The 16,264-nt window shown below is 43.3% G+C and overlaps 1 protein-coding gene across 2 annotated transcripts in view; it reads left to right on the top strand.

Annotated features, from left to right (window-relative positions):
- cdkal1 (CDK5 regulatory subunit associated protein 1-like 1) overlaps positions 1–16,264 on the top strand; it is a 298,983-nt gene that overhangs the window by 77,102 nt on the left and 205,617 nt on the right. For both annotated transcript variants that reach the window (XM_018762985.2, XM_018762984.2), the window contains exons 5-7: positions 4,674–4,770; positions 7,931–7,979; positions 14,777–14,897. In XM_018762985.2, the coding sequence (XP_018618501.1) occupies positions 4,674–4,770; positions 7,931–7,979; positions 14,777–14,897 (267 nt within the window). The remainder of the gene's footprint in view (positions 1–4,673; positions 4,771–7,930; positions 7,980–14,776; positions 14,898–16,264) is intronic.

The following is a 16,264-nucleotide window of genomic DNA, read 5'->3' on the forward strand; positions in this document are numbered from 1 at the left end:
TTCTGACAGTTGTGCTCTCCCCCCACCTCTATCATGGGATACTTTGAAAAGCCTTCTCCTGCTCCAGAACCGTGAAGGCCCAAAGCTGGAGATTTGTCAAGTCAAGAGCAGATGCAGTACCCGTTGCTTGGTTTTACAAGACTGAGCAAGAAGAGACTCTGACTTTTCAGTGTCTGTCTGGAGAATAAAAAGCCCTGGTGAGGTGGAGGAGGTTTTACTTGCAAACGGATTATTTGCTCACACTGGGGTCCAATTTTGCTACCAGCTTTGAAGTGCACAGAGTGTGGGCTTGTGTTAAACTTGCAGAGATGCAGGTCATCATGCACATGTTACCACGTCAACAAGTGCAGCACGTGGTATAGTGGTTAGAGCTCTTGGATTGGACTTGAAAGATTCGGATTTGAAACCTGCATTAATTGTAAGGATCTTAGTATAAAATCCTAACAGTTTAAATCATGTTCAACCAAAGCATCTGCTAAATTATTGTCATTAATAATAATGATGATGATGATGATAATAATGATGATGATAATGCATCTCATCTAGTTGCCATTATTTCCCCAGTTATGTAAAGGCCTTCTTTGGTGGATATATGTCCATTGGTCAGAATTTGGTTTTGTTCACCTTTAATTGAAACATATTTGTTTACTTTTTCACAGATCTGATCCCTATATCCCCCTATGATGCCACAAGCTTCCTTTCATTTATGTGCTGTGCATGTAGTCAGAGCCTGGAAACACATTTATTTGCTCCTTTCACGGGGTGATCATACAGCGTTGCCTTGTTGATGAAAATGAATATTGCATTGTAGACAAAACTTTTCTCATGCCTCTGGCCCCCCTCAAGAAAATAAGAGGTTTTATAATCACTTTGTGGTGTAAACTCCTTCCTGATGGCGATTCGGCAGGCCGGTGCGACGTAGCTGCTGATGATTAGTATGAGAGAGGGAGAGCGTCTAGGCCGGCGCGGTCCTCCGCTAATCAGATGCCTGCCCCTCTGGCTGTTTTGACAGGTTAATCCACAACTGGGGGACCCGAAGGTACTGCTCTTCCATACCTCGCGGCTATAAGAGCTCATGGGTAGATTCTGTGTGTGGGTTAGCCACAGGTACCCTCCACAGATGGCTGGAGTGCAGTTCTCCCTCAAACAGGGACGTGCAGATATCCGTGCTTCTTCTCAGATTTTCACAAAGCACTTCTTTCCAGGTCTCTTGCGATTTGGCTCTACTCTTGTTGAATCCACATGCAATGTCAAGGTGGGTTGTTAGCGATTCATTATGCAAACCCAGCCTGCATTATTCAAGGAGAAGAAACAAAGACTCTCGGTGATCAGCCTGAGATTTGCTTACCCCCTCTCCCCCCCTTTCATTTGGTGGCTATTAAATAATTAAAGGTAAAAACAAGCACTAAGGAGCAACCTGTAGTATGCAGTGGAGACCATAGTGAAGCAATTCTACCCATCAAATGTGATGAATCCTTTTAAATGTTGAATGTGAAATTAAAGATCTTGGGGGTACGTATTCAGGTTGAAATACAGCATATGAAACCTTGGCGATATTAATTCTTAAAAGACCTGGTAACCTACCATGCAATTTCTTGGAAATATACATCACTCTGTGAATTATATTCGCTATGCTGTGGGATAGTCCCTGTCCGTCAAATTAAAAACAAAACAGGCGAGAAGTTTAGTTTTCCACCTCCTCTTTATTGCTTGGCCCTCTCCCTTTAAATGTGTTTTAACCACCAGAGGTCCACTGCAGCATCGCTTCAGTGAAGGGTGCTGCTGACACTAACTGGAGGAACTGCTGACTGTGGATATATATGCGCTGGGCCATCCAAAAGCAACAGATTTGTCTGGGGTCAGGTTAAAACAGAACTCTAACCCACTATTTACGAAGATAATGCTACAGGACACAGTCAAGGATGCATCAGTTTCTGCTGACACAGGCTATACATGCAGTGCAATTGAAATTATATTTAGCATTGCTTTAATCTTTCATAGATGCATCATTATAATGAAAGGATTTCTATATGTGACTCTTCTGCTCAGCTGTCACACTGTGTATGTCATGGGGGGAGTGGGAGGGTTGTGCTCGCATTCATTTGTAATTGTATTTATTTCAGGCTGAGAACTGTATTTCCAGTTGAAAAAACTGAAATGCACAGTGGAGGCGTCATGTTAAAGTGTCTGTCGGAGCTCTGGAAGTTCTGTGTGCCTGAGCTTGCGACTCAGTCACCGAGTGTCTCGAGGACCGATCCTTAGTTGCCGTGCCGACCCGTTACTCTACGCAACACCCGTTGTTGAGGACTCCGCCATCGGGAGAAGAAGTCGTCTGCATAATGCAGAGGAGTCCTGACAAACACAGCCTTCTAATGCAACCCGGCCCGGTCCCCGAGTGACACGCCAAATCAAGCAAATGCGACTGAGAAGTCTCCGAGACAGCCCCTGGGGGTGCCGGGCAGGGTGTAGCCAGTCATGTTCGCTCGCCTGGCCGCCCAGGGTGCTTCGAGCCTCGGTGCACACCAGCGACCCGGATGCACGCAGATGTCTGGTGAGATCAGGTGGAGATCTGCTGAACCCGGTTCAGGTCTGCGGGGCTTGACCCGCATTCCACTTCCCTCTCGATGTAGGCAGTCTGAGACGTCAGGTCCCCGTGAATGGCATGTACACACACGTAGCCTGCAGTAACGTAACTGTAAATGGGTTAAGGTTATGGAAGACTCGGTATGTAAAAATGCGAAGCGTGTGCCGAGGGCAGAGAGCTCTGTAAGGGCTCACTGTAACTCACACCAGCAGATGTGGATAGAAAATGTACATATGTAAAATGATTCTATTCACCATAATGCACAGTACATTCATATGGTGTAATGTTGTTTGCTGTATACATCATTTTATTTCATGGCCCCAAAATGATTTTCCCTTAATGTCCTGCCCATTCTGTGGTTTCAGCCGCCAGGGATGGAAGTGGGGAATTCAGAGCGCTGTACTGCCATGCTGACAAATAAACGTCCTCTCCGTTAGACCTGGTGACCCACCCATCGTCCTCGCAGCTTTTATTTGGCCTGCAGGGTTTTCTCCCGTGGAAACGTACGCTCCTGCAGCGTGATGGTTTTTCGCCAATGTCCAAACGAGCACGCACACGGGTGTCCGGGATCCCTCAGATTGGGAGAAATAGCTTCCTCAGCAGAGGCGTTGAGATGTTTCCCGACATCCTCTGCGGGGGGACAGCCCTGACCTTTAAAATTGTTTTTCTTCCTCCAATACCTAATAACACACTTGCGTGTGTTACTGTTTCACGCTATTAGGGCTATTTAAAGAGTCATGTACGGCTACAGAAATGAGTGCAGCGTAAGCTGTAAAAGGCTCTCATTGCACATTTACTCACAGTGAGAAATTCTCCCCTGATGAAACCCAATGAAATATTATGAAAGGCACATTTACTTAACATACGTTCCGTTTGTTAAATAATACCCCCTTGGCTTTCCGATACTGTGGGACAAGTACATTTTTTTCCAGTTCTATAAGACACTGTAAAGTCTGTAGTAGATTTTCAAGCCTGAAATAAAATGTTAAATTTTAGTCCTTAAAAATTCCTTGCAGGAACTCCTCGCTGTGACTGCTGACCCCCTTAACCATTCTTTCCATTCCTAAATGCTTCCTTTTTTTGTTGCGCTACATCCCATCGTATTTTTCCTTTAAGATTTATTTCTTTAGAAATCCTTATGATCAAATATTGAAGAGCTAAATATCTCGGAACTCGTGTTTCGTTTCGTCGGATTTGTGTAAGGCCGACCCGGGGAGTTTTGTACAACACTTTTCTGTAGGAAACGTTTTGCAGCCGTTGCGGAGGTAGTGGCTCTGGTGTGTTCTGTGTGAGTGGTTACGTGATTTCTTATTTATGAATCATAAATTGGCATTTCTGTCACGCTGTAATGTTAAAACTTGTAAAAGACCAAACGTGGCAGGCAGATGGTGGTTTAAAATGCTGTCTTCGGCTCTGAGGGATGCAGGTTCGAATCTCACCTACTGCTCTAATACCCTTGAGCAAGGTACTCTCCGTAGAATTCTTCCAGGAAAAAGGAATTAGCCAGCTGTATAAATGGGTAAATAATTGTATTTAGCTTAACATCATAAGTTGCTTTGGGGGGAAAAAGCATCAGCTAAATGAATAAATGTAAATGTCAATGAAGCTTCAGAGAGCAGCATTTTTATTACTGGAGTGTTTGGGTCCTGGCACCGTAGTCCCCTGTTCTTTTTCCCCCAGCGCTAAGTTCAATGTTGAGATTTTGCCGAGGGCCTCCTTCCCGTCATTGTCCGTCTCATCCTTTCAGTATTGAAAAGGAGCCGGATTCTGTGCATCTGCCTGTACTCCTCTTGACATTTTTCCTTTTGGCTCAGCATCATTGTCAGGGCCTGTTTAAATTTGGTTCATACCGTACCTCCTGACACAGCTGTCTTTGCCTTTCCCTGTGCCAGTTTTCACATTCTTTTTACAGGAATGGATGGGGAGCTAACTTTGCATCGACCTGTATTGTTTCATTTTCGTGCACACGTGCACTGCCTTTACAAGAGGCAGGAGGTGGACAGGAGTTAAATGTTTAAAATCTCCTCCAAAAATGTAGTCTTCGCTATTACTCTTCTTCTGCATGTTTATGTTGATTTCTGCATTGCAGGAAGGCCCAGGAGCAGGAGAAGAAGGTGGTGGTGGCGGGATGTGTCCCTCAAGCCCAGCCCAGGATGGAGTACCTCAAAGGACTTAGTGTCATTGGGGTGCGTCACTTGACTCTCTCTAGAACATTTTAGCTAGGGAGGCCCTCTTTTTACACAGGTTTCCATCATGCGTAGCACATTTACTCTGAAAGCACGTTGTGTGATGCATCACAGAGCTTTCTCTGACAGCAAGGGGTAAATGTCATGACTGTGTTTAGTACATGTTTGTTTCCATTTTTGTCATACCGCATTGTCACATTGCGAGTGTGTTTCAGCTCACTTTATTTTCCACCAGCAACATTGTTCCCACCGGGATATTAAAATTAGTCAGATATATCGAAAATAAACTGCATATAAAAAAAAAAAAATCTGTGTGTTGTTAAAAACACACACACACACACACACACACACACACATTTTCAGAACCGCTTGTCCCATACGGGGTCACGGGGAACCGGAGCCTACCCGGCAACACAGGGCGTAAGGCTGGAGAGAGGGAGGGGACACACCCAGGACGGGACGCCAGTCCGCCGCAAGGCACCCCAAGCGGGACTTGAACCCCAGACCCACCGGAGAGCAGGACTGCGGTCCAACCCACTGCGCCACTGCGCCACCGCGCCCCGTTGTTAAAAACAGGACAACTAATTTCTTAACCCACTGGCAAAATGTGACTTGATATTGAAATTAAAGCCTTACAACCTGAACAGATTTCTTTAATTACATTGTTTGCAGTACTGTACTTAAATATTCATGTTTATTAGATAGGCAGGCTTAATAATAACTGTAGAGATTGAAGTTCTTAGTTTTGTCTTGTATTATTAACTTGAAGATGCAAACTAAACCTACTCCTGTAATACTTAAATGTCATTGAAAATGCTAAACATATGTTTATTTAAAAATGGCCTCTTTACAGATATAATGTTCATGCTGTACTACATATCTGTCCCTTATGTAACACAAGAGCATAAATCATCTGTTTTCATTCCTTTTGCCCAGTGGACTCTCCCTGGTAATGTTATTTGATTTTTAGTTTTGCCTAATGAGGCCCGATATTTAAAAATTTCATAATGGCACATAAAATTCTAGCATCAAAATTTGCAGTTTATTCACCCAGATACAATGTTCAACCACATTTCGGGAAGAACATTGAGTAACATCTCCTCTGTGAGACTTCCTTGCCTTTTGTGATATACTTGCCAATTCAAGCAAGGCTACTGATATTACAATCTTTGGATCTGTTACTTTTCTGCGTGTCTGAAATTGCATCAACCTTCTCTTTTGTTGTCACAAGTGTTGTCTGAGAAACACATTTTAGCTTTGATTTGATGTAAAAACCCATCCCTCTGCTGCCTCCAGAAGTCATTTTACCGATAAGATAGCACCCAGGTCGCTTATGCTTGTCCAGCTGTGAGTATGCGTAGCGAAATTAAAGATAAACGTCATATTGATGCCGTGTCAGTGGCAGGAGTTTGCACTGTGTAGCAATTCCACTCCCGTGTAGCCCAGCAGGCTCCAACTCCTGCTTTCAGACCAAGGTATAAGGCAGCCATCAGACTCTTAACTACACTCTTCTTGAAGGCCTATTGATCCACAAACTGCAAGGCGCTGGTTGGTTAAGGGACGGCGTGCAGTGCTGTCTACAGGTGAGCTGAAGAGTCCGAATGGCAGTAGTTTCACACTGACTCCTGTCCTGCTGGGACGGAGTCTCACCAGGTATGGACTGATGCCCTGATGACAATATTTAGCCATTCAGATACGATTGCGCCCTGACTTGGGCTGGGAGTAGAACAGGGTTTGAAGCAGGTACAATGAAAGGCTACTTGTCACTGTTTTTTGCACTTAGAATAAGTAAAATGAATAAATTAAAAATCTGGCCATAATGGATAGTGATGTACTAAAACCTAAAACAACCAGTTTTTTTTTCCTTTTTTTGGTCATATCTGCACGTTTATCTTGCTTCGTTTTAGGCTCCAGGTTAAAGCGTAATGGTGTTGCTACATGAGGCAGTCCAGGGAGATAAGCTGAACTACCTGCTGTTTATAGTGGGACAGATTGAAGGCCCATTATGGGTAAATGTGCTTTTATTTCCGTTTCTCATCCATAGGCAAGAGGACAGTGAGGAACTTAGGCAACAACTGCGGGCTACGTGGTGCTCTCAGCAATCACACAGTAATAGATGTCCAGACTAGAGGCATGATGGGGGCAGAAGTGGGATACCCCGCTGTTACACCTATTTAACAGTGGGAAGCAATGCGCAATTGGTACATATTTACCTTAATAGGTCTGCATTTACGGTCTTTGTGCAGAAATAATTTACCTAGGGAGGAAGCGTTCACATTCATATCCGATCGTTGCACGTTTCCCCTCCTGGAATATTTCTGGTATTTGTAGCTTATGTTTCCCCCTTTTTCCGCTCTGGTTTATTAATGTAAAACTTGTCCCAAGTGTTGATCTGTACAGATGGACATTATTTTTTTTTTTTTTTGTCTTTTTACTTTTAGTATGAAAGGAGCTACTTTAGATTCTGTAAGTAATTAGGGATGTCAACTGCTCTTTACATCTTTTACCCCCAGTGACTTTTGAACATTTTGAAGAAACAAGAACATATAAGTTAATTGATGCACTCTTTCGAAATGAGGCTGACTTAAATAGGTTTGAAATTGACATACAGATTAGATATACCAACATATTAAATAATTCATTGTCCTATGTTCTTGTGTAAAAGTCTTTTTTTTTTTTTTTTTTAAACTCAAAACTGCTTTTCTTGTACAGATGTCAGCAAGTCAGTGTCTATTTTGGGTATGCATGTCAGTACATGCCTTTTGCTTTAAGTGCATACATACTTTGTGAGTTTGGGAGTTTCAAATTGTGATATTAACCTTTTACGTACAGTTCATTTACAGAGTTATGACTATTTCCCTGCTCTCAGTTTTGGTCCGGTTTTATTGCTGCTTTCCCACTAATAGGTTTTGCTCATAGTGGCTACGTAACACAACACTATTTTGTTTTTCTGTTGACTCTCATATCATTATCTCAGTATTGGTATCCAGATACAATCTAATTATACTCCATTTTGTCATGGTCACAAAATTTGACGAGGCAGCAAGAAAGAAGCGCTCCCATCAGTGGGGCCTGGTGCAAAGAATGTTCCGGAAGATGGATTTCCTTTAATGGTGCTGTCATACATCATGACCAATGCGTCCTCTTCCCTGTACTGCAGGTGCAACAGATCGATCGCGTGGTGGAGGTGGTTGACGAGGCCATTAAAGGTGAGTTGTGGTACCTTCCTTGACTGCCGCCTTCTGGTCACCTGGAAATCAGTCTCATCTTTGGTCAAACATATCATCTGTCTTTCGCCGTGTAAGGAACTTGCAGCTGGATGGTTGTGTGTTCCGCCAAATTTGCCTCTCTACTCCGCATGAGCACACCTCATCTGTTTATTATAACTCACACAAATTGATATTACAGACTTTATTCAGACATGGCAGTAAAGCTTTGTCTGTTTTGCAATAATCACACACACACACACACACACACACACACACACACAGGCTACAACCGCTTGTCCCCAGTGGGGTTGTGGCGAACCGGAGCTTAACCTGGCAACACAGGGTGCAAGGCTAGAGGGGGAGGGGAAACACCCAGGACGGAATGCCAGTCCGCCACAAGGCACCCCAAGCAGGACTCGAACCCCAGACCCGCCACAGAACAAGCCCCGGACAAACCCGCTGCGCATGCCCCTCTTGTTTTTACATTATGTTTAATTTGTTTGTGGAAAAACAGATCTTTTCTTTTCAGTTCAGCGGCTATAGTTTGACACCTTGAAAACTCAGCAGCATCGTAAACATTTGGGACATGCAAAAGTCAAATATGCTAACTCTTGAGATGACAAAACAGCGCTAGTAATAAGTGCCGGAACGATTGTGAATTGATTACCTTTGGTTGTGATAATGTAACAAGTAAAAAAAAAAAAAAAAAAAAGTTGCAGGAAGTCATGGGAAACAACCAACAAATATAGAAACACTGAAGGAAATTAATGAATCGTGCATTCTTTTGTTTGGAATACCAGTAATGTCCAGTTCAGGGGCCATTCATGATTAAATACAAACATGTAATGATGAAATATGTAACGGTTACGAAACTACAACCCTAAATGTTCATCGTCAAAAATAACTGGTTTCATTTTTTGTCTTTGAGCTTCCAAACATCCTTTAGCAGCTTTTTGTTCGGCAAAGGACAAACATCATTGCCGGTAATGCTGTCTGGCACTCTTACCCATTATCCACTCCCAAAAATGTTTTCTTTATTTATTGTAATTTTTGTGTATTTCCTTTGTCTTATTTTAGTTGATGCCTTTCTTCAAAGTGACTCACTGTTAAGCTACTTACAGTGATTTACCCATTTATACAGCTGGGTAATTTTTACTGGAACAGTTTAGATTAAGTACCCTGCTCAGTGGTATTACAGCAGGTGGTGGAATTCAAACCTGCAACCTCTGAGTTTTGAGGCAGCAGCTCTAACCACTACACTACCTGCTGCCCCATTGTTTTCCATAATGACTGTTACCAGGTGCAGTGTCACAGTAATGCCACCTCACTATCAGTGCACTAGTTGAGATGTTTGTGGCATAGATTCAGCCAATCATTTTCTTCTGGCCTTGTCTATGGTAGTACAAAAATATGTAAATAAGGAATCTGCTGAGGAGTTGGGACTCAGATAAAACCTGCACAGAAAGGGCAGTTTACTATCACTCATTTATTTTCCATAAATAAATGTGGTCTGGAGCCTCTCCCAGAATTACTAGGCACAAGGCTAAGGGGGGGGTACACCCTGGATGGAGTGCCAGCTCATTGGAGGGTAGCCACACATTCATCCATTCACGCACTAAGGATATTTTAGAGTGGCCACTTCACCTAAATTGCGTGTCTTTAGGCAGTGGAAAGAAACCAGAGCACCTGGAGGAAACTCGGGAACACTCGGGAAGAACACGGTAACGCCACACACAGTGAGCTGCATTTCAACCTATGCCTGAACGGCCCAGGTACCATGAGGCAGCAGCTCTACCCGCTGTACCACTGTGCTGCCTTGACTGTTACCGTCTCAGAAAGCATGCCATTCTCTCCTGCTTTTTCCGTGCTATCTCTGTTTGGCAACGATGCTGATAAACTGTGGCCGGTGGGGACGGTGGGCACGGGTATAAACTGAAGTGCTCCCAGGTGTCCCGTAGTGTGCACTCAGACGCGGTGCTCACCAGACACAGGCCCTCATCGCAGTGACTAATGGCAGCCTGGTTAATTGGGGCCTTGCTGGACCATTTCCCTGCTGCACAAATGAGCGACGCCTCCAATGAAGGGCGCTGTCCCCGTGTGCAGGAAACCTCTCAGGTGCTTCTGAAAAGAAAACTGCAAGGCTGCTGACAAATGGTTTCATTGCTCATTGCCCTCTCTGACTCATATTTCACATTATGTTAATGTAAGCAATATGTGCTTGTTTGAAAATTATAACAATAGTAATATGCTAATACATTATTAATAGTCAAGTGTGGTATGCAGCACTGGATTGAAATCATTTTAGAGCAACACGTTATTTAAAAAGACTTAATATTTGTTATCAAAATCAAATTTTAACAGAACTCAAATTATTTCCAGGCTTTTATGAAACATATATTCCTCTTTTATGTTAGTGCTTTTTTATTTTTTATTTTTTTCTGCCGGCGGTAACAGAGCATTTTATTTTCACTATTTCATTTCGTGTAAACACTTCATATTTGCTGGTGCTGTGAAATATTAAATTCAGTAGCAGTCGCATGTCAAACAGCTGCCATTATTGAGGTCAGAGCCCATAACGGCACCACCCCCGCGATCTCCCGGCCCCCCATCCGCTCGCTTTGTTGACAACCGGCGGTAATCTAGTGGAGCGGAACCGTCCACGCCGGCTCCGGAGGTGCTAAGGGTTAACAGCGCCACAACCAGCGGGCCTATCACACATGCACACACCCGGGGAGACTTTCATAGAGAGAGGGAAAGATTAATGACCATCTGAGCCCCCCCGTTAGTCTGTGTTTCAAACTTGACCTTGAGATTTTCTCTCGGTGAAACACGGCCTGATATGGGGACACGGGAGAAGAGAAAAGTTCAGAGAAGCCTCCGGAACGGCCTGTTTTTGTCTTTTGCTCTGGCGCTGTTACCTGTTTTTACTGCATGGCTAAAAAGGCAGCTGTTGTGCACCGCTCTTAAAAGCTGCTCCTTGGAGGTTAATTTTGAGGGAGGTAAATCCATTCGGTGTTAAGGCAGGACTGCGCAGCGAGAGGTGTCCTTAAATGATTTATGACGCTCGGGACACGTTCTGCGAAAACTTGCCCCGGAGTGACACGAGAGTCCTCCGTCATTTGTTTCGCAGCAACAATTTGACCCACCGCTCGGCGCACGTTCAGCACAACGCCTGGGTGCGAATGTTCGTCTGTTTGTCGAACCGTTACACGCGGGACGGGGGATTGCAGAGGTGTTCTTACAGGTTCAAAAGTAGGCTTGTTATTTGAAAAAGGGATGTTTTTGTGAAGGTATTCCCTCTTTCCCCTTCTCTAATCACATTTTGAAGGTGAACTGGCGCTCAACACCCCGCTGTTTCCTTTCTGCTGAAACACTGGCAGGGCCTCGCTACGCACCCGCGGGTTTCTCTCCGAATCCCCGTGAACTTTATCAAACTCTAACACCTTGAAAGAGAGGAGCGAAGCTGTGGAGGAAGAAGTGTGTGCACCCAATGGTGAGGAGCAAAGGGTGTCAGAAGGCAAAAAAATAGAAATTTGAACAAGAAAAGCCTAGTACCGGTCTTTCTTCAGCCTGTCTTTAAACTTCGATGAAATTTGGTGTAGAAAAAAAGAAAATGGTGAAAAATTACATTGATTCTCTGAGGGATCTTTCTTCAAATATGTTTTGTGTTTTAAGGCCAAGTGGAGTGTTTCAAAGATGTGGATGTAGCCTCTGGGTTTCCTGACTGAGGGATGCTGGGTAAATGGAGAATGATGTCATGTCTGGAATCTAGATGGTCACTATCCTCCAAACAGCCTCTGAACACAATGGGCCAAGTTTGACCTTTTGAGCTACTTGTTTAACGCTGCTTCATTAATGTCACAGAAACATGTAATGTTGCTTACTTAGCCAAACCTATTTATTTTTTATTTATTTTTATTTTGAGTGTCAGCTGCATTAATAATCACAATGACAATAACAATAATAAGCAACTCAAACCAAACCTCTACCCAAGTGTCCTATCACACCTCTTTGTGGCTTTTGTCCATGATCTGGGTGAGCTAGGAAGCATAATTTTGAAATGCTTCTGGAACAGTGTGAATTCTTTACTATTCCAGCTCATCTAACTCCATGTAGAGCGAATTCACGAGGTACATTCATCATTACTGCAGTCATTCTAGTGTGGGTTCATATTATCTGTGGTATGATTTTTTTAAAATCTCCCTAAAAACGGCCAATAAAGCATAGTGTAGGACTTGTAATAGTTTGTTTTAGGTGACATTGTCATCAAAGGGTTAATCAGAAAATACTGCTGAATTTCAATTTATGGCAAATATTGGTCTGCTTCTCATGACAGTTAATTTAAGTGAAAATTGTCCTCTTTTGTCCATTTATGGTAGTGATCGAGGAAATTCATTTGTAACCTGATGGTTGCTGATTCCAGCCCCACTCCTACTATAATGCCCCTGAGCAAAGTACTGAACTGACCCTGGACTGGACTCGTGAAAATACCCAGCTCTATAAATGGGTCAGATATTTATAAACTGTCAGCTAAGCAGTGAGTTGTTAATAATAATAATAATAATGTTAACTATAGTATATCTTTAAGTAACTTGTATTGCTTTTCCTACTCTCTACTGTATTGCGGAACACTGCTGAGTTTTACACACCAATAGTTTCTCTTTTACTTTGATATTTAGGCCTTTACAGAGAGATGAAATACGTTCTTGCAAGGCGCTGTCATTTCCCTGCATATTTTCCAGAGAAAGGAAGGGTCGCACAGATTGCACTGAGCGAATTGGAGGGCTGTAAGGCCTTGAATGTGCCCGACCTGAGAATTAAACGAAATATCAGATTCTCCCCATGTCTCCCAAGTGTAGATTGTGTCCACGCTCTCTTATTGGAACATGAGATCTCATTGACTCCTCAGCTCTGGACACATTGATGGGCTTGTGAGGTCCTGCTGATAGATTGCACTTGGTTATTTGGTCTGTTCGGAGGTGTGCCGTTTAAACCGAGTGCGCCTACGTGTGTGTGTGTGTGTGTGTGTGTGTGTGTGTGTGTGTGTGTGAGTGAGTGATAGAGAGAGAGAGCGAGAAAGAGAGAGGGGGAGAGGAGGGGGAAAAAAGCTGCTTTGGGCTGCAGGTTCCCTCAGGGAAGCATCGACTTCCCCATGTGGGATGTGTGCTGAAGGAGGGAGCGTTCGTTCCCCACTTACACCTGCCATATCAAACGTTTATGGAAATGCACTCGGTCCCGGGCAAGTCGAGTCCCTGAGCTTCTGTTAAAGAAGGAGGAAAAACGGGGAAACAACGGTTTTGGATGTATGACTTCTCACTGAACCAATGAATCAGAAAATTACTTGTTATACCCCTAGCTTGAGATTTTTTTAACCCAATTATTTGCATGTAGATGGGCTGTATGAATTATTTAGTGAATGTTATTAGTTCACGGCACATTCTTCCGAATGCAAAAAGCACAAGGATGTAATTAAATTCTTCGTCTGATATGTGGCCTAGAATCAGGCCGTTGCGTGAACTTTTGACACAATGAGAGGCATTAGCTGCCCTCTTATCGCTTTCATTGCTCCCGCTTCTGTATTAAAAAGTCCCACCATTTCCATGAGAGATCTGCGAGTCGGTATATCATTCGTCCGTGTTCCCACACACACACACACACACACACACGTGCGCACATATACACTGAGACACACTGGAGTCACCTGTGTGTTGCGATACCACTGTAAGGCTGTAGCGTAATAGACCATTATGGCTGAAATTGCTTTATGTCTTGTTAAATTTATGAGGGAAAGAGGGGTCAAGCTCGGTAGTGTTATCAGTCACTGACTCTGTATCGCTGTAAAATAATTACCGCTCCAGGTCAGCTCCAGTAAACACATTTATTGAGCTCGGGCCGAGACAGTCCCCAACGCTTGCTGTTAGGATCATTTTTTACCCGGACATTTTGTTCAGGGGCCCTCAGATTGAATTTGGGTTTTGGAGCAGCTTTGCACCCCAAGTGTTTTAGCGCGTGAGGCTGTCTCATTTTGAAGTTAAGTGTCTTCGTGTCCCATCCTTGTCAGAATTAATATCTGGTAGAGGCGTGTTGAAAGCTGTTTGCAGGGATCGAGCCGAGAGTCCTCTGGAGGTGAGAATTTGGCGGGCGCACAGCGAGCCGTGCTATGGCAGGCTCTCGGCCAGGCGCTCTAGGACCTGAGGAAGAGCTCTCGGGAACACGGAGTCCTGAGACAGGCTAGGAAGGAGCCCGGGGTGAAGACCTGATGTTCTGAACTTAATCAGAGGGCCTGTGTCTGCCCCTTTTTCTCTTTCCAATCTGTGTGTGTGTGTGTGTGTGTGTGTGTGTGTGTGTGTGTGTGTGTGTGTGTGTGTGTGTGTGTGTCATCTACCGCCTGTATGTATGCGAATAGAAACACAAATGGGATCTTCATGTGGCCTTGCTGGGTCTTTCGAGCTTTTCCGTTTCAAAAAAGCAAAAGGAACACTACGTCTCTTATGAGAACAGCACTCAACAGAGGGAAATATGAAGAAGCAGCGTGTATCTGCCTGTCCACTGCGAGCACTTGTGTCTAAATTAAAAAAAAAAGAAGTTATGGATGGTAAAAATGGAACATGAGGCGGTCTCCTGGTGTGGTCTGTCTTTTCAGAAGGCTTTTCAGGCTTTTGTCCACAGACAATGTAAATCACTCTGTTTCTGCTCCTGTCTGCAGCATAGCTGCAAATTGATGGGGGCCAGCATTAGGTGCTGGTAATTTATGCCGTGAGAGTGTTATGACTGGTGTTTGTACGTTTCATTTGAAGGTCACTCCGTGCGCCTATTGGGTCAGAAAAAGGATAATGGAAAACGGCTGGGGGGGGCGAGATTGGACTTGCCGAAGATTAGGAAGAACCCCCTGATAGAAATCATTTCCATCAATACAGGGTAAGCTGTTTTCAAACCCTCTCATAAAATATTCAGCATCACCTGTGAATTCAATTTCTTTCACCTTCCTGCCGATGCGTCGCAACGCCGCCGAGGTCTGCTTCTCCCCAGGATTCCCTCATTCCACGCAAAGTGATCCGAACCCCTCCATGCTTTTGATTCTATTAATTTTGGACACACTAGTGTGTGTGCATGTGTGTCTTGGAAAATTAAAGTGCTTTGCTTTGCAGATGATTCCATTACAAAGTTATGGATTTCACCCTACGTTCAGAGCTCTAATTAGATTCAGTTAAACGCAAACAGAAAATGGCGGAAAGTTTTAATGGCAGCTCTCGCAGTTGGCGTGTCGCTCTGGTTCTGACAGATTTCACATTGTTCCCCTTGGATCTTCAAATTGGACCATATGGATCAGCTCCTGCCATTCCCATCATCTTGTAAATAATATTAGGGGGAAGATACATATTTTGTATATTCATGTAATTGATTGAAATTACTCAGATTTTTCCAAGGTACAATTCATAAGGTTTTCCAAACATGTTTAATAGTGAGTTTTGATTAAGTGATGTGCTGTCATTGTTTTGAAAACCTGGTGCTGGTTTGGATATTGAAATTCTAGTCAATGGGCTGTATTTACGTGATCTGATTGAACAGTAAACCTTCCAAGCTGTTGATCTGGTAAATTTTACTGAACTTGATTTGAATCCGAGGCTGAATGGATGTTGCATGCATCTGAGTGCTTTTCACTGAAGGATCATGGAAAATGAAAATACATCATGGGTATTTAGTAACATTATATGAAGAACATTTTTTGGCACTTGTTACTCTGACTTTGCTTCTTAAAAGTTGTCTAACACAGTGCATTTGCTGGAATTTTCCCCACAGTGGAATCAGGAATAGAATAGAATAGAACTTTAGAATAGAATAGAACTTCATTTGCCATTTGTACATGTGCACATGGTCCGGGCACATAGGAATTCTTGAGTGATGCTGAGAGAGTCAAACGTAAAAACAACGTGTACACAATAAATACTCTAAAACTTCAATAAATAAAGCTACTATAATACAATAAATACAATTACTACAGTAAAAGAGGGAGTAAATACTAAAAAAGGAGGAAATACTATTAAAAAAAAAGGAGGGGAGCAAATACTTTGGGGGGGAGGGGCAGGAATAAAATCACACAATACACACAAAGTACACGGTAAAATGTCCCATACACAGTGAAATTCACAGTAAAGACTACAATAATACTGTTCATAGTAATATTAACAGGCTAATGGTTAATGTTAATAATAATATTAATACCTTGATGGTTATTGCACATGTTATTATTGCACATATTATTATTGCACCCATAGAGGTTAAAT

This window comes from Scleropages formosus, chromosome 18 (assembly GCF_900964775.1).
Source record: "Scleropages formosus chromosome 18, fSclFor1.1, whole genome shotgun sequence".
Lineage (NCBI taxonomy): Eukaryota > Metazoa > Chordata > Actinopteri > Osteoglossiformes > Osteoglossidae > Scleropages > Scleropages formosus.